General features: G+C 51.1%; 1 protein-coding gene across 2 annotated transcripts in view; it reads left to right on the top strand.

Annotated features, from left to right (window-relative positions):
• ILDR2 (immunoglobulin-like domain containing receptor 2) overlaps positions 1 to 24,444 on the top strand; it is a 60,598-nt gene that overhangs the window by 8,562 nt on the left and 27,592 nt on the right. For both annotated transcript variants that reach the window (XM_014528535.1, XM_014528536.1), the window contains exons 2-3: positions 5,492 to 5,824; positions 7,086 to 7,205. In XM_014528535.1, coding sequence (XP_014384021.1) covers positions 5,492 to 5,824; positions 7,086 to 7,205 — 453 coding nt within the window. The remainder of the gene's footprint in view (positions 1 to 5,491; positions 5,825 to 7,085; positions 7,206 to 24,444) is intronic.

Here is a 24,444-nt window from a genome sequence, read left to right as displayed (position 1 = left end):
CGGGAGAATCAGGCTTAGATATTAGGCAAACACCAACGGGAAGTCTATTCTTTGTCAACTCTTTTTTACTTTATTTTATTTTATAATTTTGCGGGAGAATCAGGCTTAGATATTAGGCAAACACCAAGGGGAAGTCTACTATTCTTTGTCAACTCTTTTTTACTTAATTTTATTTTATAATTTTGTTGTCGTTGTTAATCCTCACCCAAGGATATTATTCTCATTGAATTTTAGAGAGAGTGAAAGGGAGGGAGAGAGGAGAGAGAGCAAAACATCAATTGGTTGCCTCCCACATGCGCCCCACCCAACCAGGGCTGGAGATCGAACCTGCAACCCAGGTACGTGCCTTTGACCAGGAATCGAATCAAACCCAAGACCCTTCCATCCTCAGGCCGACACTGTAACCACCTAGCAACACCAGCCAGGGCTCTTTTTTATTTTATTTTTTTAGCCCATGTATATCAAGTATCAAGATGAATGGTTCTATTTGGGGAGGGAGTCAAGCTGCATTTTCTTTGCCTTAAAATCTTGAGCCTGTAGGTCAACATCCCTTTGCTCCTTCCCTGCACAATGCTGCCAGGGGATGGACAGGCTTTCTCTCCTTGTTTGGACTCAGGACAGACCTGGAGCAGCTGTTTGGACACACCTTACTCATCTGACACTTAGAAAACCTGCCCATCAATCGTCCCTAAAACAGTCTTAGGAAATTGGGACATATTGCACATGTGGAGACAGAAGATGAATTTCTTAAAGAAGATGTAACTTGGAGGCAGGAAAAGGAAGGTTTGTGTTGTCATAGTGGCCAGAAGAAAATCTTAGACCCGAAGGCCGAGGCATGCTGGGATGGGGCAGTCCTGAGGTCAGATCCTACTTCTGGGGCTTGAAGAGTTCAGGGCTGGGTGAGCTGCAGATAGTTCTGAAGACGCCTGTCGCTAACAGTGCTAATTTTCCATGACCTTTTCCAGCAAGCGCTGCTTCTCTACAGCGGGGCTGGGCTTACAGATCTGCCTCACAGAGATGCTGCCAGGAATAGCTTACTACTTGCGGGGAAAAGGAACTTGCTTTGAAAAAAATGAAAGCGCTAAAATAAGAACAGCCTTGCTTCAGACCCCGCTTTTGTTAATCTCTCAAGTACATAGTCCTTTTCCGTATGTGAGAATTGGGCCAGGGCCTCACTTTGCCATCCAGGGAGGCACTGTCTGCACTTGGAGCTGATCTTCCTGGCCTGGTGAGGAGGTACCTGGGGTGACTCACTGAGATGGGGCTGCTGCTCGGAGCGGCCACTCACGCCTCCTAGGCAGCCTTCCTGGACCCTGGCCAGCACGCATTCTCTTCACTGGGGACCTGCTGAGAAAGGCCCTTCAGATCCCCCCTCCCTGGTTCTTTCATTCACTGATGCACCCCACATCGCATGAGCTTCAGCTGGGCTGGGCTGTGTACTGAGTACTGTCAACCAAATACTGGTCCCTGCCCTCGGGGACCTTAGAGTTAGAAACCAAGTTTATCTTGAATTTCTCAAGATCACGGACTGGTCCTTTAGACCTTCTTGGACCCAGAGCCCTGCAGTGTGCCCACACCTACTCGTGTGCGTGCACGACCACGCTCGGGGCTTCTCTCCATCTGTGCCAGGAACTCCTCCAGTTACACGCCACTGTGTCCTCCGAGGAAGGGAATAAGTATTTATAGTTAAAGAGAGAAATATTTTTGTTTGTCCAGAGCGTGCCTGGAGCCAGATGGTGGGGAAGACCTTATGTGCCATGTCCAGGCATTGGCGTTTCATCCTGAAGGAATGGGGAGGGAACAGAGGCCTGAAAGCAGGGAACAGAGGGTTAGCTACGTCTTGGTAGAGGAAACGTGGAGAGCATATCAGGCTGGAAGTAGGGCCCCACGGAAGAGGCTGCTATAGAACAGGACAGCGTGAGGTCCTGTGGGAGGTGGTGGTTAAGAACTTTGGAGCCAGTCAGCCTGGTTCAAGCTGACCATCACTTGCTAACTCTGAGACGTTGGGAAGATGCCGGCATTCTCTAAGAATCAGTTTCTTCATCCATAAAATGGGGTATAATAACATTAATATCTACTCTATAGGGTTTTTGAGAGAATTCACTAAGGTACTACATGGCTAGTGCTGGACACAATTTCTCACGTGGGAAGCATTTTGTAACTATTATGGAGCAACAGCGATAGATGTCTGACTTAGGGAATGACCATGGGAATGGAGAAAGGTCAAATTTGAGAGCTTAGCCTTAATGACCAACCGAGTGTGGTCAGGGCCAGAGAGGAAATTACCAGAATTATGATTTCTCTCTGAGGCAGTAGGTTGGGGGTAGACTGGCGAAGAGCTGGAAGAGGAAGAACCAGCAAAGGGTAGAAGCAGAGGCGATGAGAGATGAGGTGTAGACATGCTTCATTTGAAGTACCGGTTAAACATGCAGATGAGGCTTGAGGGAGGCGAGGCCTTAAGTAGTAGGAACTAAGGGAGAGAGTGACCCTTAGCTTGGATGCAGATGAATAAATACTGCAAGAGGCGGAGATGTCTGCACTTAGTTACCTGGCATTCGAAGACATTCTGCTTAGCCCGTGTAGACTCCAGCACAACAAGGGGATTCTAGTTTAGGGTTGACTGTAAGATCCACGCCTTAGCTCTCCGGCTGTAATAAGGCAGATGATTCTGAGAATGTTTTCCTTCTCTGGGGAGGAGTTTATGTCCATGTCATAGCAGGAGCTGAGAACTGAGTGACCCCTGTTAATAATTACAGGGGCCCAGCGGCTTGGTCTCTCATTCTGAGCGAACAGAGCTGGGAAGGAGGTTATTCTTAGGAATCATCTGATGAACAAAACGCCATGCCTGACACTCTGATAAAACAACCCCCAGTGCTTCTGGCTGCACCTGCTCCTTTGCTGGTTTTATTTATCCGAGAAAGGCTAGGAAATGTGATTCCCCAAGTTCGCCTGAATAGGTAGCAGAGCCCACAGGCGGTGGGGTCAAGTACACAGCCCCGTGCTGGGAACCGTCCCGTCCCTGGTTACCCAACCGTGGCCACTGCTAACAAGTCACTTCACCCCTCTTTCCCATTTGGGGTACCTGGAAAATTGGGAGGTGAATAGGACTGGAAGAAGAATCATAAGGTTAGAGTAGTGCAGTGGAATTTAAGGAGGAAATGTAAAGAATTTTCCTAATCCAGCTGTGTGAGTCCGGGAGAAGGGCATTAGCCCATCCGTACCGGGAGTGGGGGAGTGGGGGAGATGGGGGGTGGGGAGGGCAGCAGTGGAGCCTGGGAGCTGGGGCTCTCAAGTGAGTTCCCAGGTGGGAACTCTTCACACCTGGATGGAGCTGGTCTACACAGTCTGGCTGTAGTCAGACCTACTGATGCTGGATGGTCATCAAGATGTGGGAACCTCAGCATTGCAGGCAAGGGACGGATGAGTATGTGAGAACTACCCTCTATAGGCCATGGTCACAGGGCTCTGCATGGTCCACTCTGCAGGGGACCCAGGAGGTGACAATGGTTAACAACCCAGTGAGTGAGAATTCTGAGGCTCATTTTACAGGTAGGGATTGCCCGGGGCCTTACCACTACTCTACAGCCAGATAAGGTTCCAGGCCCTATCTTTTGACACCAGTACTATTTTGTTGGGCCATGCATGGCATTCAGGGCTCATTTAACCAGTTTCCCCTGCAGAGTTCTAGAAATTCCCACATGAATCGGCATTCACTTGCTCTTCCAGCCCTTCAGTTATCCCATCGGCGGCCATTGAGCGCTTGGTAGACTCAAAGCACTTGAAGATTTCCTAAATCTCAAGCACTGTGTTGTGTTCGCTTCCCAGTTCCACGGAGAGCAGAGCCCTTTTCTCCTCACAGGGATTAGAAGCTAGTTTCTCCCCATGCATTCACAGAGGCCCTCCTGGAGATCTGGAGACATCGGCCCAAATACCATATCTTGCCCTCATCCAAGGTGTTTCTATAGGAGGCCAATGCCTTATCCATTAGGCTACTGGGGCCAAGGTGTTTCTATAAACACCTCTCAATAGTGTATGGCTGAGCTGGAGAGTGGCTTTGCTTTGCAGAGTCACAGTGAACGTTGGCAGCAATAAAGGACAGAAGGCACCCACGCAGAAGGCTTTCCTGCGTGGCTCAAGTCCACCTGTAGTTCTCTAGTGAAACTGCCCCAAGCAACCGGAAGCTGATTGGCAGGCTCCTGGCTTCATTTCTGAACCTCCTTCTATTCATGTCTTTGCACTAATCTTCCTTTTTTTCTGCTTATCATAAGTCTGTATCTGCTTCTAATCTCACATTGAGCTAGAAACTCTTGACTCTCCTCCCGTTCACCTGAGGAAGTGATGTCCTCTTTGCTTGGCATTTCTAGATCTTACCATTGAGTTCATAGAGGTCCTCTGCCTCCCAGATGCTCCCTGGTCTTTCATTCACTGAAATTTCCCTCCTCCTTGGACACTAAGCCTCAGGTTGTGTCTTTTCACCACTGAAACTTCTCATCTGCTTTCTCCCCTCCCTCCCATCCCACCTCCACTTTAGATCATCCTTCAGAGCTTTTGAACTTAGTCCACTGCTTCTGATCTGAAATTCTCCATTTCTCTCAAAGTCTTCATTCCCCTTCATCTCTGACCCCTTTGCTTGGTCACCAGCTGGAAGGGAAGTCACTTCCCCTGAAGCACACTTCCTGTCTTCACTGGCCTCATTTATCAGATATGTGCCGAGTACCTACGGGCTTCACAGGCCCGGACAGCAGGCTAAGTCTGACGGGCATGGCAGGTATGGACACAGATCCTTGCAAAGGTCCTATAACACATGTCTACAGGAGAACGCGGGGGAGACTGACGGCCAGGGAGGAAGTGACCAATGCACTGATTGGTCACAGGCGGCTTTTGAACTGGGTTTTGAAAAGTGGAAGGAAGTTTCCAGGGAAAGAAGTGAGGCAAAAGCATCCCAGAAACAAGGAGCAACAGGTGTGAAATCGCATCTGGGGCACATGGCGCTCAGAGGTGCTGCAGGAAGTGAAGGAGGTAGGAGGGACTGGGTGATGGAGAGAGAGCCCTAAATGCCTTGCCAACAATTCTGAAGGCCAAGGAGGAGGAGTGGGGGGTTTTAAGGAGAACCCTAACAGTCAGTTGTAGAAAGTTCACCTGAACTAAAGAGGAGGCACTGCCTGTGAGCAGCTGCAGCAAGGGACAGACAAGAGATTATTGCAATCGTACACGCAAGACCGGAGGAGGGCATTTGAGAAGTGGGTGAGAAGGCGGGGAGGCGTAATAAGAATGCTGAGATCACATTGACGTGACTTAGTGACTGGTTGGGTATTGGGAGCGATGGCAGGTTTCTGAACAAGGCGACTGGATGGCGACTGATGCCATTAACTTGAAGGAGAAAACGGGGCGGGGGGGCAGGTGAGGGGGGTGAGGCAGGAGGGCACGCCCACACGCTGTGTGTGACGTTCTGGGTACCGATGCTGTATGGACATTTCCCTCTGTGTTGCAGCCCTGGCAGGTGGTCTCCAGGTCACAGTGCCCGACAAGAAGCAGGTGGCCATGCTCTTCCAGCCCACACTGCTCCGCTGCCACTTCTCCACGTCCTCCCGCCAGCCCGCCGTCGTGCAGTGGAAGTTCAAGTCCTACTGCCAGGATCGCATGGGGGAGTCCCTGGGCATGGCCTCTCCCCGGGCCCAGTCTCTCAGCAAGAGAAACCTGGAGTGGGACCCCTACCTGGACTGCTTGGACAGCAGGAGGACCGTTCGAGTGGTCGCTTCAAAACAGGGCTCGACCGTCACCCTGGGAGACTTCTACAGGGGCCGAGAGGTCACCATCGTCCACGGTAATCAAGCCTCTGCTTTGAATTAGGATGGGAGGGACCTTAGTACCAGTCTTCCATGACCTAGGGATGCTGGCCTCCCAGCCTCGCAGCCCCTCAAGACTGATTTTCTGGGACATGGGAGCAGCAAGAACCCCATCGACTTGCTTTCATGGGCTCGTGGGGAGGAGCATGTGACAGCCAGAGCAGACGGAGCTGAGCTTGGGGAACTGTCCTTCCTGACTTGCCCTCCATTTGGAGGGCCTTGCTGTCAGAATCGAAATTAAATAGGTTCTAGCAAAAGAACTGCCTCTGTCAGACACCTTGACATCAGTCTGCAGGGCCTTTCCTGAACTTAGGAAGCAGACTCCTCCCTGGGAGAAGGGCTGCACGCCTGTGGGGTCCTGAGCCAGGCGGCTGCCATGGCCACGCCCCGGGTGGTTTTCTCTCACTGCCACCCTTGCTCCTGCTCCCTGCAGCTTTGGACAAGAAAGGGCCCTAAGAGTCTGATTTGATCTAGTGGGTAATTTGCATTTTGAAGAACTGCTGTGAAGCCAGCTCCTTTGCAGTAGTCCAGGTAATTCTAGAATGTACCTGGCTCTCGGGTACTCTGCACCCGCTTGGTTGCTTGGTCTTCTGTTCCTGGCCTCGACCTGGAACAAGACCGATTCTGCTGGGGCTCCCGGACTCTAGCCTCAGGGATACTGGGTTTTTATTTTGTACTAGAGGCCTGGTGCACGAAATTTGTGCATGGGGGTGTTTCCCTCAGCCCATCCTGTAACTAGAGGCCCGGTGCACGAAATTTGTGCATGGGGGTGTTCCCCTCAGCCCATCCTGTAACCTCTCCAATCCGGGACCCCTCAGGGGATGCCCAACTGCCAGTTTAGGATCGGGCCTAAACCGGCAGTCAGACATCCCTCTCACAATCCTGGACCGCTGGCTCCTAACTGCTCACCTGCCTGCCTGCCTGATCGCCCCTAACTGCCCCCCCACCAGCCTGGTTGTCCCTTACTGCCCTCCCTGCTGGCCTGGTCGCCCCCAGCTGCCCCCCCTGCCAGCCTGGTCACCCCACGCAACCTGCTGTTAGATCATTCATCTGGTTGTTTCGGTTGTGACAGCCCCTGGCTTTTTATATATTAGGATGTTTGTTTAGATAAGTCAAACATCTTGTCAACCACCATCCAGGTAAACAGGACACGCCCCAAGGGCCCCCTCATTCCCACATTGTTTATTGCTCTTCTCAGAGGCCAGGTGTATCATTGGGTTCTTCTTTCTGTGATAACAGATGCAGATCTTCAAATTGGAAAACTCATGTGGGGAGACAGTGGACTCTATTACTGTATCATCACCACCCCCGATGACCTGGAGGGCAAAAACGAGGACTCGGTGGAGCTGCTGGTGTTGGGTGAGTGGAGATGTGAGCATCTTAGCCGCTGGCCGGTTCCTCTTCTTGGTCCTTGCCCCTGCACACAGCCTTTATCCTCTACACCCTGACAGAGCGCTTCGGGTGTCCCGTAGTTCTTCCATCTCGTTTCTTGGTGGCTATGGCCCGCTGCTTAGCAATGCCCTGAATGTTTCTTTTGCTCTGTTAGTTTTTTATTTCTTTCCTTCCTTCCATTTGCATCATTAATCCAGCTTTATCTGGCTCCAAGCTTTACTTACCTTTTATATGCTAACCATGAAGGAACCGCCTGAGGCCCCTGAAGAGGGTAGAGACCCAGGAGAGCTGGGAAATCACTGGTGAGTCAGGACCTCTGAGAATCAGGAATCCTTCCCATTCATTAGCTCCACTTAGGACAATTACGGGAGAGATGGCTGAGAACTGGAGAGCTTAATGCTGAACGGTGCCATTGCAAAGAGCTTCTGGGGAATGTGGCAGCGTTTAATTGGAAGGCAAATTTCTTGAAACCTAGAAGTGTCCGAGTTCTTCTCAAAGCAAATATATATCTAATCCTTATTAATAGCAATTTCTCCATAAACGCCAACTCATTACTTTGAGTTACTGTTCCTCTTTGGTGGACTGGAGGGAACTTAAAATTGAGCACATATTTCATGCTCTATAAGTGTTGGTTGAACAAGGACATTGGAATAAAACATAGGAATGAAAAAGAGAAACCACATGAATTGTAGGGAAAAAGTAAATACTTGATGCCAGTTTTTAAAAGAAATTATGTTTTGTTGTAGCTTTCAAGAAACCATGTGTTAACAATTTGGGGGAATATTTAAGGTTTAAAGGCAAATGAGGTTATAGGCTAATTTTCACCCTCCCTGGGAAACTCAGTACCCAGGGAAAACTTGAATTGGCTACTTAGGATTTCGTTTCACTCAACCATGAGTGTGATTTTGGCAAATCAATGGTTCTGCTGCCTTAACTTTATGACTTACAGAATGGATGAAGTAATAATTATTAAAAATCAACTCTTTATTGTGAATAATCAACCCTTATTGGAGGGTTGACTTAATTCAAGTGCATATACCTTGGGCCAGCGCATCATATAGCCACACTGCTGTGGTCCAGAAAGGGATGGGTACAGATTGGAAAGGAAATAAAGGAATGAACAGCTTCTGTGGATTTTGTAAAAGGACCCAGGGAAATCAGATGGGGGATTGGCTGTGTTTTGGTAACTCAGGGGAGGAAAGGATAAATTTCTGCATAATCACACCTCACTAGTGGCCAGGTTAGAAACAAGTGGCCCCGTGAGCCTACAATTAGCTGACTGTGGACGGTTGTTTGGCCAGTGCCGCCATCGTAGGGAAGTGGTTGCCTGTGCAGGGGAAGCGGCCAGGCAGAAACCACTCTAAGTAGTCCGGCCCCAGTTCCACACGTGGGGAAGGAGATAGGCTGTGCTGTGTGTTTGAAGGGCATTCCTCTGGATCAGACCTGCAAAGTAACTTGGGCAAAGATGCTGTCCTCAGGACAAAAAGGTGGAGAAAGGAAGGCTCAGATGGAAAAGGTTACCAACGATGGGCAAAAAGATGGAGAGCAGAAATCAGTGCTACTTAAAGCGAATCAGAAAGGAAAACTGGGGCCCTGGTGGTTTGGCTCAGTGGATAGATTGTTGGCCTGCAGACTGAAGGGTCCCGGGTTTGATTCCCATCAAGGGCCCATGCCCGGTTGTGGGCTCAATCCCCAGTAGGGGGCATGCAGGAGGCAGCCAACCAATGATTCTCATCATTGATGATTCTATGTCTCTTTCTCTCCCTTCCTTTCTGAAATCAATAAAATGATACACACACACACACATTGGGGAGGCCACAACCGACACACACACACACACACACACACACACACTGGGGAGGCCACAACCCAGCCCATCACAGCAGAGGTGGCATGTCTGTGAGACAGACACGTGCCAGGGTTCTCAGGGAGGAGACTCGCAATTCCCCTGTGTTCCACAGGAATTAGAAACATGCAGAGCCCAATGCATTTGCCATGTAAACTTTTTAGGGCAACTCTAGATGTGTAGTTATCTAAAGGGGTTCCTTTGACATCTATAGGAATATTCTGGGTGCCATCACAGCAGAGGTGGCATGTCTGTGAGACAGACACGTGCCAGGGTTCTCAGGGAGGAGACTCGCAATTCCCCTGTGTTCCACAGGAATTAGAAACATGCAGAGCCCAATGCATTTGCCATGTAAACTTTTTAGGGCAACTCTAGATGTGTAGTTATCTAAAGGGGTTCCTTTGACATCTACGGGAATATTCTGGGTGCCAGAAAGGACTGTATTTACTTTTCAAATGCAAAATTCTGAGTATTCGTGCCTTGACTCCCTTTACAGAGTTTTTCAAAATGCTGTCAGTTTCTAGAAGCCCAGTTATTTGGTGGTTGTACCCTGCAGGCCCATCTGTTAGGTGTTCTTTTCAGGTGCCACCAGGAGAGCATCCTGATTGGTGAGGTCGGCCTCGAGGAGCTGAAGGCCTCAGTGGGAAGGTGACGGGTCCACAGTCTGCTTATTTCAGTCCCATGAGCCACCGGCTCGGTCACTGAACTTGACCTGAGGAGGGGTCGGAGGACCTGGTCCAGGGGAAGAGGACGTGGAACAGGAGCCCGGGACACGTCTCCAGAAGGGACTGGAAGCTTGCTCTGTGTGGCCGGATAAAATGAGAGCCAGGAGTGGATGTCACAGGGAGGGGAGTGCATTTCGGTGCAGGGCAGGAGCTGTTGACAGCTGGAGACATGGAAAGACTGACTGTCTTCTCTGGAGCAGTGACTCCCATGTCCTTAAGGTGTTGGAAACTTTCTCATGAGTTACATCAAGCTTTTATGCATAGGAAACGGTGCTTAACTAAGTTACTTCTGAGCTTTATTCAACTCTAAAATCTCACATTAAAATGTAGATGAACGCGAGTGATGCGACTACCTTGAGAAAATGACCTCCTGGAAATTCGTGGCAGAGATAAAAGGGTTACAGGTTGGTTATAAGGACACAGGGGGTGATGCTCATTCACAAAGAAGCCAGGGGGGATGAAGGGTGGTCTTCTGCAGATAGACCAGGGCCAACAGGGGTGATCCCACCAGAATGAGAAGACTCTAGATCAGCCGTGGGCAAACTACGGCCCGCGGGCCGGATCCGGCCTGTTTGAAATGAATAAAACTAAAAAAAAAAAAGACCGTACCCTTTTATGTAATGATGTTTACTTTGAATTTATATTAGTTCACACAAACACTCCATCCATGCTTTTGTTCCGGCCCTCCGGTCCAGTTTAAGAACCCATTGTGGCCCTCGAGTCAAAAAGTTTGCCCACCCCTGCTCTAGATGGTGATTGAAGGAGCTGAAATGTTAGGTCTTCTTGGAGTTGATCACAAAATGGGGAGCAGAAAACTGGTTGGAATTTCAGAGGACCAATCAGTAAAGACGGACGAATTAGAGGCAAAGATCAGAAGAATTTAGTTTTCTGTTTATACTCACAAAGGTGAACATGGGAAGTGGATGGAGTAAGATTGTGAAGTGTCTTATACGTAGGACTGAGAAGTTTGAACTTCATCTTGAAGACCATGGGGAGCCAGTGAAGAAACCTTAGCAGAAGAATGAAACTGGATCTTAGGGTGGGAGTATTGATTAGCAGCAGGGTAGACAGTGCACTGGGGGCGACGTGCTGCGAGAGAGGGGTCAGTCAGGGGGCTGCTGGAGAGCACAGAGGGGTGGATTGACAAGAGACAGCGTAGAAACATTTCTGAGGAGGAAGTGATGGATCTTGGTGACCAGTGTATGAAAGGGAATGGGGACGGGAATGGGGAATGGGAAAAGTCAGGTCACTGGGACTCCTAGCTCGCTGGGTAGCCAACTGCTCCACCAACTCAGAGAGAGGACACAGGGTGGAGAGCAGGTTGGGGGGCAGGAGAATGAGTTTGGTTCTCGATGTGTTGAATATGAGAGGCCTGTGGGGCACCCAGGTGGTGTCCCAATTAGAAATATAGGCCTGGAACTCAGTGGAGAAGCGAGGATGAGAGACAATAGATTAGAGAACCATGAGTGATAGTCAGAACCATGAAAGAATAGATGAGTCAGCCAGGAAGATTATATAAAGTGAAGAGGGCCAAGGACGGAACCCATCAGGCATATGTCCTACTTTCACTTCAGGAGAGTGGTAGCATGGCCACTGCCCACGGGCGTGTCTTGATTTCTCCACAACGCAGGGAGCTCCCCAACAGCATGGGCCGCGGGTCTACAGAGGCGTGGACCACCTCTCGTCTGTGTTTGCATCTGCACTGCCTGGCAGAGGGTCTGCAGTAAGGAAGCTTGAGGGCGTGTTTTTGTTTGTGTTTTTTCTCAAATGATAAATGGGCAGAATCTGTAATTAATACTTACTTTGTTCCTCTTAAATGTTAGTGCTGAGCATTTATTTGTTGGCTGATAAAGTGTCGATACCATAAACATCTGCAGTCTCAAGAGAGAACATGCTTTCACCTCCTTAGTCCTCATTCTCCAGCTGGGTATTTACATTATTACTCGCAGTCGATCCATCGGGGACTGTGGAGGAAAGCAACAGGATTACATGCTGCGGAGCAGAAAGGAATCATTGGAAAGAAATTGCAAAGAAGACAGGAAATCCGTCTCTGAAAAGGATAGTAGTATATTAGGGTAGCGCTTGTTAACTTCTGTAAAAGCAGTGCCCAAAGCTCAATGACTTACCACCAGGGAAGTTGGTTACTTCATCTGGTCATAGGTGAGGGTAGGAGGCTCACCCGATCACTCCCTTCCAAGTGGTGGTGTAAGGGGTCTGGCTGCTCCATGTTCAACTCTGCGGCATGGGAGGCCTTTGGTCGCAGCCGCACAGAAAGATAGAATGAGGCAGGTCTATGGGACGTTTTAGAGACCGGGTCTGGGTCACTTCTGCTGGTTTGATGTGCCCAGGGAGAGAGTTAGACTGTGTAGATGGACAGCCTAGTTCCTGCCCTGCCAGAGGTGCCCCGGGGTCTGTGTGGCAAGAACTGATAGGCAATGTGTTTAGGGTTCCAAGCCAGAAAAATCAGCTCAACTGTTATATTTTCTGCTCTTGCATTTCCCACTCAAGAATCAGCCTCAGGAGAGAGTCCGGTTGGCCCAGTTTGGACAGGTGTCCCCGGCTTAGCCTTGGGCGACCAGGGGCTCTTGGTGGCTCGCCTCTCAAGATATGAAAGAGAACTGATTTCCCCAGTAAACTGGAGCACGATTACAAAAAAGGAAGACAGGACATGCGATGCCCCCGAAGCAAGACGTGTCCACCAAAGTGATGCCATCACGACATCTGTTATCACTGTGAATGTGCACAGGCAATAGTGTGTAGCTCATAAAACTTTCCTGTGGTAACCTCGTAAGGCAGGGGAGCAGGCATGATTTCCTCATCGCCCAAGCGAAGAATTTCATGTTCATTGTCCCGGTGCAGACAGTGGCGGCGATGCCGCCCAGGGTGTTGGCTCCTGGCCCCACTCTTCCCACACAGCCCGACCGTCCATATTCAGCGGCTGTAAAATGTGGCTGCTGCTTGAGGCCCAGGAAACGCCTCTCACTTGTCCCGGGTTGGCTTTAGAGTTTCATTTTATTTCTTAGTAAAACTGCCCTTCACCACTAACTGAGGCCCTCACGTCAAAGGCATCGTTGTTCTTGTCTAGACGGCCCCTCCCCCCTGAGCCTGGTCTTCTTTCCCCAAATGTCCGAACCGTCTACATATCTCTACAGATGCTCCTTTCGGAGGGTTCAGAAATGCCCGCAGACAAGTAAGTGACGGGGGATGGGAGGACCTCCGCTGACGCGCTGTGAGCACAGCTATCTGAGCCCCTTGCATCTCTCTCTGATGCTTGAAAGGCAAAGCCATTCTGGAGCTGGATGTGCTCACGGTGTTTGGGTGCCTCGAGTTGACACTGGCAAGTCCCTTAGAAAGAGTTAGACCAGGGGTCCTCAACCTTTTTAAACAGGGGGCCAGTTCACTGTCCCTCAGACCGTTGGAGGGCCAGACTTAGTTTAAAAAAAAACTATGAACAAATTCCTACGCACACTGCACATGCCTTATTTTGAAGTAAAAAAACAAAACGGGAACAAATACAGTATTTGTATTTGCATGTGGCCCGCGGGCCGTAGTTTGAGGACCCGAGTTAGACAGACGTTTGGGTTGTGGGGCCGGACCTGCCCAGTCCCGAAAGATGGGAGTGTCCGGAAGTCCGCCACCGCGGGGTTAGACCTGGGTGTAGGGTCTGGCAAGGACGGGCCGTCTGGGACCTGGAGCCCGGCCACCGCTGGGGCTGGAACAAAGCCCCCAGCAGCCCCAGCTGACAGGAAAGGACTCTGCTGCTCAGGAAGGTTCCAGCGGGGAGGCTGTTATTTAAAAATCTAAAAGCCGCTCGCTTTGCTCTGCTCGGCTTCGATGCACAATGTGAGGGCCTGGCCTCTTCCTTCTGATACCCCATGCGGCCGCTGGTTTTTTAAGGGCCTTCCAGCAGAAAAGGAGGGCAAGGGGGGGGCAGAAATAGGGCGGATGCGTATTCTTGCCTGTGGCCCCAGAACAGGCCGAGAGGCCATGAACCAGGGCGAGTGTAGACTGAAGCTAATGGAGTTTCCGATGGGAAACGACAGTTTTCGGAAATGGTGGTCAGTGAGGGGGAGAGAGGAGCCGCCCTCTGGTGAGCGGAGGCAGGCTCTCTCGCCCAGGATCTGCGTGAGCACGACCAAGACGGCGTTCAGAGCCCTTCCTATGATTGTGACTTCCTCTCAAAGTCCACAGTTTGCAGAATTAATTCTCCATGCAGGGCTGTGACGCCTCGACACTGCTGTCTTGTTCTGGGTGAATACTGTTTGTTGGAGGGAAAAAAATGATGCATGTTTCTTGTAAAAATGTCAAACAAAGTAGGAAAGTACAAAAGGAGAAAATCTCTCCTGAACTTTGGCCACGCAGAGCTGACAGGCTGTTCTCCAGAACTCCCGCTGCACCGGCAGCCCTAGTCTAGGACCGCATCCAAGGGCGTTCCCCGCGTCAGGCCTGGCCGTGGCAGTGTGGGCTGGGTCAGAGGGCCTCCTCCTGCCAGTGTGGGGGGTCAGAGGGCCTCCTCCTGCCAGTGTGGGGGGTCAGAGGGCCTCCTCCTGCCAGTGTGGGGGGGGGGGACGCCTCCTCCTGCCAGTGTGGACCAGGTCAGAGAGCCTCTCCGTGCCAGCTGCTCCCACACAAGCTCCCTTTAGCAGGTTCAGCTTCCTGGACTTGAACCCCTTCTACCTTGGGTGGAGTATAAAGTACTTTTCTCCATAGTTTCAGCAGAAGTCCTGTTGCTGGGGGTGGGCCACTGTTCCCAAATGAAGAAGAGAATGCCAGGGTCAGAGGGCCTCCTCCTGCCAGTGTGGGGGGTCAGAGGGCCTCCTCCTGCCAGTGTGAGGGGTTAGAGAGCTGCCTCCTGCCAGTGTGGACCAGGTCAGAGAGCCTCTCCGTGCCAGCTGCTCCCACACAAGCTCCCTTTAGCAGGTTCAGCTTCCTGGACTTGAACCCCTTCTACCTTGGGTGGAGTATAAAGTACTTTTCTCCATAGTTTCAGCAGAAGTCCTGTTGCTGGGGGTGGGCCACTGTTCCCAAATGAAGAAGAGAATGCCAGGCAGGCAACAGCAAACACTGCCAGCCTGCCCGCATGTTGTGGATTCATCGACTTCTGCGTCGTCACTGGCCAGATGCAGGGCTGCTCCAGGGCCAGGCTTGCTCGGCAGGGCCTGGTGAGGAGGTGCCAAGTTGGGGTTCACTCTGCTCCTGCTTCCTTCCCCCTCCGCCTGTCCTTTCCCAGGCGAAAGGCATATACCACCTAGGAACAGTTGTGTGTGAACTTTTTTAAATGCTTATTTTCAATCCTCACTTGAAGATATGTTTATTGATTTTAGAGAGAGAGGAAGGGGGGGAGAGAGAGAGAGGGAGAGAGAGAGAGAGAGAGAGAGAGAGAGAGAGAGAGAAACATGGATTGCTTGCCTATCATATATGCTCGACCCAGGGATCACACCCTCTCCCTAGGTGTGGGCCTGACGGAGCCAGCCTTGGTGCAGGGACAACGCTCCAGCCAGTGGAGCCGCCTGGGCGGGGCCATGGGTTGTGTTTGGCAGGGCCATGGGTTGTGTTTAAGTCGAGCTATTCACAATACTGTGCCTGGAATTGCTATTCTGGTTTAAAATAAACCTTTCTGCTCACTAGTATTCAAGGACATTTAAAAACATAAGATATCAGGGAATTCTTGGAGGGGACATCTCAGAACTGGTGTTAGGGATTTAAAAATTTTTGTTTGTTAGTGACCATTAACATACACTATGATATTAGTTTCAAGTGTACAACATAGTGATTAGACATTTGTCTTCCTTACGCAGTGATCACCCGTCGGTCTGGCACCCGTCTGACCCCATAGCCATTATTAAGTTATTACAGTAGTACTGGCTGGATTTGCTTGAGGGATTTTGATGGGCGGGTCTCTCAGGCTGTGCTGAGATCCCCGCACTCACCAGGGGTCTGCGCCTCCACTTGAGCCCCCTCCCCCAGGACATTCCTCGGGCTCTTTAGAAAGGCTACTTGTTGCCAAGGCTCCCCTCCCTCTCCCCTCCCCGCTCTAGGCCTCTTTGCCAGCCCAGCCCAGTGGCTCCTAACTGAGGGGATTTGCCAATTAAAAGGGCTGCAGCTCCCAAGTTCCCATGGCAACAGCCGCCTCGGAGGTCTTTTTGGCCCGCTCAAACTTTGATCTCGAGAGTGGCTGCTCCAGCTTCTCTGGAAGGTTTACAAACAGAAAGAGGGAAACAATTGGAGGGGAAGAAAGAAAAAGCTCCTCCTGCAGAGGGAGAAGGCGTTAGTTACAGCCACACTCCGGGTGTAAATTGGGGTGCCGCCTGTGGAACACCCTCGGATTTGGGCTGAGCCCACATTCTCATTTGTCCAATCAACTGTCCTTCAGACTGTGGCCCCACACGAAAGACCGAAAGCCGAGTTGATTCTGGAGGCGGGTGGAAGCGCCCTTTCTGTCCTTAGTAGACACTGGGGCCTTCAGATTTCTAGAGGAGCTGAGACAACCGGTCTGGCTCCTGGGAAGGGAGAGAGAGAGAGAGAGAGAGAGAGAGAGAGAGAGAGAGAGAGAAGACTACAGAGGAGTGACCTTTCGGCCTCAGCCCTGCCCCTTCTCCCAGCCCGCTGCCCCATGCTGGCCTTGGCCGCCCTGAGCTCACTAGGTGCCTCTGTTGGTCTGGTTTTCAGATGAACCAGGAAAATGTGTTGAAGGGATGGAGGAGAAGGAAGAGCTGGGAAAGTTAGCCAGGTGTCAATCAACCAAAGCCTGATTCTGGCTCATGATTGTCAACAACAAGCCTCCCCAGCAGTCGGAGTGCAGTGGGGGCTGTGGAGCCTCCAAGACCCGGTCCAGGCCTCTCTCTCTTTGGGGGGGGGGGGGGGGGGGGGCGTGTCTCAGACTCCTGCATCCTTGCCACCTTGCTCTTGGGTAGGTACCATGGAGTGCAGTCAGTTTCACTTCAAATGTGATTTATATCAAAATTATTATTTAAATGTAACCAGTATTTTTGCATACCAAGTGCCTAGCACAGTGAGGATTCAAAATGACAATATATGACATGGTCTTGTCCCTATAAAAAATCACTGTCTTTTGGTAAAGATAATAATTATATATTTGAAGCAATTAGAGAACAACACAAGAAAAGATTAAACTATTTGATATGAAATATCCAGGCTATCGATGCTCAGGAGGGGCTGCTTTGCCCCAGGAGACACTGGGCGATGTCTGGAAATGCTGTTGGTTGGCACACACGTGGGGTGCTAGAGTCTAAGGAGGCTGTTCCAATCCTGCACGCACAGGACAGACAGCCTCCTACACCCTGCATGCGCAGGACAGACAGCCTCCTACCCCCTGCATGCGCAGACAGACAGCCTCCTACACCCTGCATGCGCAGACAGACAGCCTCCTACCCCCTGCATGCGCAGGACAGACAGCCTCCTATACCCTGCATGTGAAGGACAGACAGCCTCCTACACCCTGCATGGGCAGGACAGACAGCCTCCTACATGCTGCATGCGCAGGACAGACAGCCTCCTACACCCAGCAAAGAAGATCCGGCCCTAAGTGTCAATAGCCAGGTTGCAAAATCCTGATCCGGACCACAGGTCAGTCTGGGGACTGGAGAAGGTCACCGCGAAGAGCATGGCTTTGGGGTCATAGTCCCTGGACTGGGTGCGCCAGTGGAACTTGGACAGGCCAGTGTGGCTGAGCCTGATGTCCTTTTCTGTAAAAGCGGAGGAGGAGTAATACTCCTGGAAGACCTACTGTGAGATTAAATGGCACATGACCAGAACCAGTCGTATGAGCTCCCTTCCACCTGCCATCCCCGCCTCTCTTTGCCAACCTGTCACCTCTGGTCTGAGGGACTCCAGGGAATTCTTCATTGTGGGACTCCTGCTCGGGGCCGATTTTCCTTTGCCCGGTCCACAGACAGAGGCGCTGAGCCACTGGGAACTGGCAATCCTGTTTCTAACAGTCCGTGCCCTGCGGAGGTGGCCTCTGCAGCCCTGTGGGAACCTCCTGCCAGTGGATTTTAGGACATTCCGTCCCAGCGAGCTGTCTTTTGGTGGCTCTATTTTGGTTGCCCCCAATTCTCAGTGGATGGCCCTTAGTTAATTACAGGGTGTTTACTACCTATGCAAGGATTGGGTGCCACAGGCCGCTCGGTCAAGTCCTGAAGGCGTTGGAGAGCACCTAGGGCTTTGATGAGAATATGCGTGGTCTTGGAAAGTCTAGATAGGGCGACTTCATAATTTATGGTCCGAACTAAGAGACTCCTGAGAGTGAGAAGGAGAGCCTGTTCGTCTATGTCAGGACAACAGGCAAAGTGGTAAGAGGGTCACACCATCTTTAGAGATGGTCACCTTGAAGGGCCTCCTCTTGATTGACAAGAAGTGAAGTTCCAGAGCTCAGCTGCACCTGGGAGCCCTTGCTGTAGCTGGCATTTCGTTCATGAGGACCTACTGTGTGCATATCTCCAAGCAAGGGGCCCATACAACAGATGGTGGTTTGCATAATAACTTCTAACTGAAAAATTGGCGCTAAGATTTCCTCAGGGTAAGGGAGTTCCATCTAGGCTCTTCCAGTCCGGGTTGTTAAGAGAACAAAGGGGGTCTTGGAGGCGGGGTTGGCCCCGCCCCAGCCCCAGGCCTTGCTGCAGTGTGCTCCAAACAAAGGGGGTCTTGGAGGCGGGGTTGGCCCCGCCCCAGCCCCAGGCCTGGCTGCAGTGTGCTCCCTGCCCCCCTCCCCGCCCCCCACCTTCTTCCACAGCCTCCTCCCAGCTCACTTGTTGCTCTTGGAGGTGGGAGGAAACTGGCCTTCAATTAGTGCGCATTCTTGCAGCCCCGGTTGCCGGTTGCCCTGGTGACGGGGGAGGGGAATGGGGGGCGGGGAGCAGCTGGGTCCGCAGCCAGCCTCATTGTAGTCAGTGGAAAGGCTGCAGACCTGCGAGGCCTGTGCCTGTGCGCAGAGAGGGGGTGTCACCGGAAAATCGGCTCAGCCCCGCATAGAAAGAATGGCAGCCCTTGGAAGCCGGTCAGGAGACAGTCATCCCATTTTTCTCCAAAGCCAGCTGCCGCTATTCAAGTGCGCAGGGTTGCGTTCACACGAGAGGGGGCTGGCGGGAGAGGGCAGGAACTCTGACATCCCAGGGCTGCAGGGGCTGCCCTCCCTGCGTGCGCAGAGGCCCAGGCTGTTTTGGTTAAGGAAAGTAGCTGTTCTTGGTATCTTGTAGCTAAGGTGCCTGGGCCAGTCTGATGCAAGGAGCCCAGCAGCTCAGGAAATCCCCTGGAATCACACCAGGAAACTCGGTATCTTCTGTCCATGAACCCCACCCTCCTCACATCATTTCCGAGGCACTTGTGGCGGTCCTCTGCCTTTCATCTCAGGCCAACCCGAGCCTCTTACGTTTCTGATAACACTTTACACCTGCTCACTCTCTGGGGGCCGGTGCTTGGTTCACTGTCGCACTTTTGGAAGACCGAGTGCTTTGCCGTTGGTGTTTGTTGGGTCCAAGCCCCTCTGCCAGGGACTGGATCTCCTGGGACGCCGGGTATTCCACGGAGAAGCCATGAGAAGTTGTAGGTATATGAGAGTCTTTATTGTAGCCCAAGTAGCCATTGCTAACAAGGAGCAACTAGACAAAACAGTTCTTCGAAGTAAAGTTCTATACAGTAGCCGTACACCAGCTAAGTAACAATGCATCTTTCCCACACAGCAGCAGCCTCTGTACCTACAGCAGCAGCCTGGTGGTCAGTAACATACTTTAATACCAACGCAGACAAAAGAGGCTTTTTTCCAAAATACTGACCTCACTATTTTGGGTTATAGAAGGGCACGTTTGCACAGTGTACATAGTCAGATTACTGTGGCCTTACTGTTCACCTGCATATAGTATCTTAGCCTTGAACATTCTGATTAAGATTCCCACGCTCAGAGTGGCCTTGCACATCTGGTGTGCTCTGTATTATCATTGTTTATTTGTTTGTAGCAGCATGGTGAATGCCCTTTCATTAGATCATAGGGTCACGACTACTCAGTGATCATTTTCTGGCTGCAACTGTAAAAGGTGCTGAAATTTTTAACCACCTCTAACATTTTCTACATCCAAAAATTACACTTCAATTATTTAAGTAGGGCAATGATGCCACAAACACATTTGAGGGTCTCTCACTGCAAATACCAGGAGATGAGGAAGCAGTTAAATTTAAGAACAAGCAAATCTGGAGAGGAAGTGAGGTATTGGCAAATAAAATAAAATAAAATGTAATACAATAAAAAAAATAAATACTGGAATGGGCAAGTAGATCTAGTTTCTACTCTTGGTTTGATCGTTAGTCAGATGCGTGACTTTGGTAAAATTTGTAACTTCTCTGAGCCTCAGGTTCCTAAAAACATGGGTGGGTTACAGATTAGATGACCTCCAAGATCTTTTCTAGTTGTCAAATCTGACTTCTGTGTGAATAGAAGTCAGTGATTTGGACCAACCTTATAATCACTGCCAAAAAGCCCAAAGCATTTATGAACAGTTAATTGCAGATGGTCTAATACTAGTCATTATTAGTATTGGAGGGAATCCAATGTCAGCATTATTCAATATAGTTTAAAGTGAACTAAAATGTAAAGGACATAAAAAGAAAGAGTTCACATATGAAAGGCTTGCATACATAGTCTATAAATACATATAAAGAGAGGGAGGCTAGCTCCGCATTCGTGACGGGTAATCATAAACTCACTGAATGCATGGTTGCCGGGGGAATACAGAATAAAAGCAGGGATGTGTGTGCTCTGGGGAAATTTCCTATCTATTTGGGATTCCAAATAGCCATAGAAACAAGTTTACACTTCAAAGAGCCAGAGAAAGGCATCTTCTCTCCTCAAAGACTTGAAAAGAAACATTTGAGGGGGTTAGGAGCTGAGAGAGCAGGGTGGGTCTTGTGCGTCCCTGAAAACTGGCCCTGGGGTCTGAGGAAGGCCTGGCTGTGGGAGGAAGCCACCCGTGCGTTAGGCAGAGGGAGAAGAGGGAACCTCAGGGCAGGGGAAGAAAGCGCCAGGGGTCATTTGTGTAGAACATTGCAAAGCCCAGGAGGACTCCAAGTGAATAAGCGCAGGGAAAGGAATGGAGGTGACCACGCTGTCCGCAGCAGCAGCCTCACCAGGACAAAGGAAACGTGGTTAACCTCTGCTCTCTGAAGGCTTGGACTCGTTATCAGGGCTTGGATTTAAGTTTCAAGAGTAGAGACAAACACTCTTTTTGGCTAAGCTTGTAAGCACATTGTATCTCTGTGATGGCCGCCTTACACATACCCCAGCCTGGGGGTTACAACCTGTGGGGTGCGAGGTGGGGCAGGCCTTCAGTCCCCTCGATGGTAAGATGACCTTTTGGGATGTTTTGGTGCCTTGAGGATGCTCCTACCATTGAGCCCCAAGTCCAGGGTGCTCCCCCTTCTCCAGCACATGGACCAGGGCTCGGTGAAGGAATGCTCCCTTCCTGCGCTGATGAAGAGCCTGTTTCCTTCTGGGATGGACAAGGGCACCCTTGTGAGCAGCCAATCAGAAGCCAGCATACCCCACAGAGGGTATTTGCTACTGGAAACACTTCCCGGTCCAGAGGGTGAGGTGCCTCCTCTTGTGGGAGGGTTTCGTCCTCAGTGCGGTGCTCCTTGCAGCCGGAGACCAGCTCTGAGGCAGGGTGCCCGGGGTCCTCCGAGCATGGCACACCCACCTTCTCAGCGCAGCTTCCTTATGGCTGTCGGAATCCACGTTGGAGGCAGGGAGGCTGTGTGGGACGAGGACTCACACAAACAAGGGCAGTGAGAAGTGATGCGCTGTTATCTTCGGGAAGAAGGGAGTAAGTGCATGGAAGGGCCTGGCCTACCGTGAGAGGAGCGCTCACGTCTCGGGGGATGTCACAGGACAGGGTTTGTTGTGACTATCAGGCCATGTCTCTGGGGGAAGGTCCCAGCACCAGGTGGAACCCGATGTTAAAATGCAAGGAAGGCTGGTGAAACCATTGCACGCGGCAGGAGGACGGTCCCTGACCTCAGGTAAGTCCTGTGACGCTGAAGCAGATCCCAACACCGAGTTCTTATACTCACACCGTTGGACAGGCTGCAGGCGAGACTGAGAGCCTCGAGAGTGTAAGGATCGCGTCCAGTTCCCCTCTGTGTCTCCACCTGGCTCCATATACATTTCTTGATGAATGAATGAATGAATGAATTGGAGACAATCAGGAGTAATGGGTCCGAGGAATAGCACAAAGCATTCAGGGGTAACTTGAAGGTGTCTGTGGCAAACAGCGGCTGCCTGGGGACTGTGTGGGACGATACGTAACTTGTTTTATCCACTGTGCACGTTGCTGCCATGATCATTCAAGCCCAGGTGTGTGAGTATTATGGGCTGTGACATGTGTGATGCTTTGGTATGGAATGGTGCTCATGTTGGTGCTGGTGCTAATGGTTCGTGTGCCTGAGCTGTTGGGGTGACTCCTGTGGAAATGTCTTTAAGGTGATGGGTTCTGCCAAGTTCGGAAACCAAGCTTCATGAACACCGTTTTCTATAATAGCTTGAACGATGTTTGAAAAGAAAACGGGGCCCTCTGTTTGCAATGTCGTCTCTCCATCCTTTTCTCAGACATTCAGTGGCATGTAACTGCCGCTCTTACACCGAACCCTGGAGGATGAGCGAGGTCCCGGCTGGGAAAGGCCCGGAAAGCAGGGCGTTTGCTGCCTTGTGTGGACTCCCGGTCAGGCCTTCATTGGACGTGACGGGTTAGACTAGGAAGGGAAGATACCGCATGTCCAGCTGCCAAAGGCAGTTCTCAGGAATCGCTAGGCAAGAAGATGGAAGCAAAATGCTTTTCAGAAATACAGGATCCCAGTGTAAACCCCCCTTTCAAAGTGCCTTTAATCCAATAAAATAAGTCACGGTGTGCGAGCCAGTGACGCACATGGTCTCACTGCTGACATGATGGGTGGCAGTGTCCGCTGTCCCCTGACTCCAGCTGTCCTCAGGCGAAAGCCCTGTCATGTTCCCCCCTGGACTGCGAGAGGGTACCGCCTGGCCATGGGGCCACCACACGGGGCACGTGGGAAGCTGTCCCGGCCTCAGGAGCATCAGCTCTGGGCTGTGGCTTCAGAGAGAATGAGAAGCGGGACGCCTGTCCTTCTGTCCGAGTGACAAGCTTTGTGAAGCCCGGTCCACATTTCTGACCCAACCTCTCCCAGGAGGCACTGGCCTTGCAGAGTCAGGAGAGCCAAGAAAAGCAAAGTGAGCCAAGATCCCTTTCCGCCTCCCTAACGCCGAGCCCCCAGGACACGTCCTCCCCGCGGCTGGGCGCGCCTTTTCCTGGACCTCTGTCGGGGCTGCTCTTCGGTGGGGCGGCTTGAAGAAGGAGGGGCCAGTGCCCAGCCATGGCCTTTCGCCTCAAAATGTAAACCACACGTGAGTGACTTTCCTCGACTCCACCTCTAGAAACTTGAACAGGAAGGGCTGTTTTCTGAATGAACCAAGTCCACGGGCATGAAACAGACCCCACAGTTGAGGTGATACGGGCCTGGGAAGTGCTCACACTTTGGCTGCATTGGTATAAGTAAAAATAGCCATTAATTTCAGTCTTTTTACTCGTTTTAAATTTTTTAACTGATGGATTTTAGAGAGAAAGAGAGAAACATTGATTTGTTGGTCCACTTATTTATGCATTCGTTGGTTGCTGCTTGTATGTGTCCTGACTGGGGATCGAGCCCGCATCCTTGGTTTATCAGGATGATATTCTAACCAGCTGAGCTGCCCGGCCAGGGCCTCTTTTTGCTCTTTTAACATGATTACTAGAAACCCTACAGTGACCCGCTGCTCACATTATATTTGTACTGGAAGAGCTGTTCTAGGTGCATTGTCACACACGTAAATGAAGCAGCATTCAGGTGCCAGGGTGACCCTTTGCCATCCCAAGCCTGGCAGGAGGCGGCTTGCGAGCTGTTTCCCAGCGCACCTCAGTGATGAGCGAGACCCCAGTGTGGCTGGGCGTCTGGTGCGGGGAAGTCCCAGCTGGGCCTTTCCACCGACTGTGATATGAGAACGTGGTGCAAGCGCTTGGCACCTCGTCCTATAAAGGAGGCGAGTTTATAACAGGACTGGCCTCCTTCCCCACATCTCCCAGTGGCTCCCCTCCTGCACAGCTCCTTGCCAGCGAGCCTCGAGGGGCACCTGTTTGTTCCGACACCAGCCCTTACGCTTCTCTGCCTCATCACGTGGAAGGCAGCTGGGTCCACGCCACGCCAGCTGTGGGTGCCATATGGGAAAGCCATACCGTACAGAGCATTTCCGAAGCCAGAGGAGAGGAGCGTGTACCCGATCTAGCTTATCTCTTCTTTGCCTTTGAAATTTTAGTCATTGAAATATCTCCAGGCTATAATTAGAATTATATACCGAGATCATTCCGAGTTAAAACTAAATATGCACTTCGTTTGGGTGTAGGGATGCGTGCGGATGTATGGACATGCAGGCTGAACGCCTGGATACGGATGGGGTGGACTTTTCCAATAAAAGGTGCGAGAAGGATGCAAAGTGTGTGGAGATGGGGCATGTCTGTCTGCTGGGTCAGGCCCTTGGTGGGTGAGGCAGGCATTCCCTCCTCCTATAGGTGGTTGGAGGGGA

Source organism: Myotis brandtii, unplaced genomic scaffold, assembly GCF_000412655.1.
Source record: "Myotis brandtii unplaced genomic scaffold, ASM41265v1 scaffold64, whole genome shotgun sequence".
In the NCBI taxonomy this organism is placed as follows: Eukaryota; Metazoa; Chordata; class Mammalia; order Chiroptera; family Vespertilionidae; genus Myotis; species Myotis brandtii.
The sequence above is the reverse complement of the archived record's forward strand: the minus strand, read 5'-3'. Positions and strand labels throughout refer to the sequence as shown.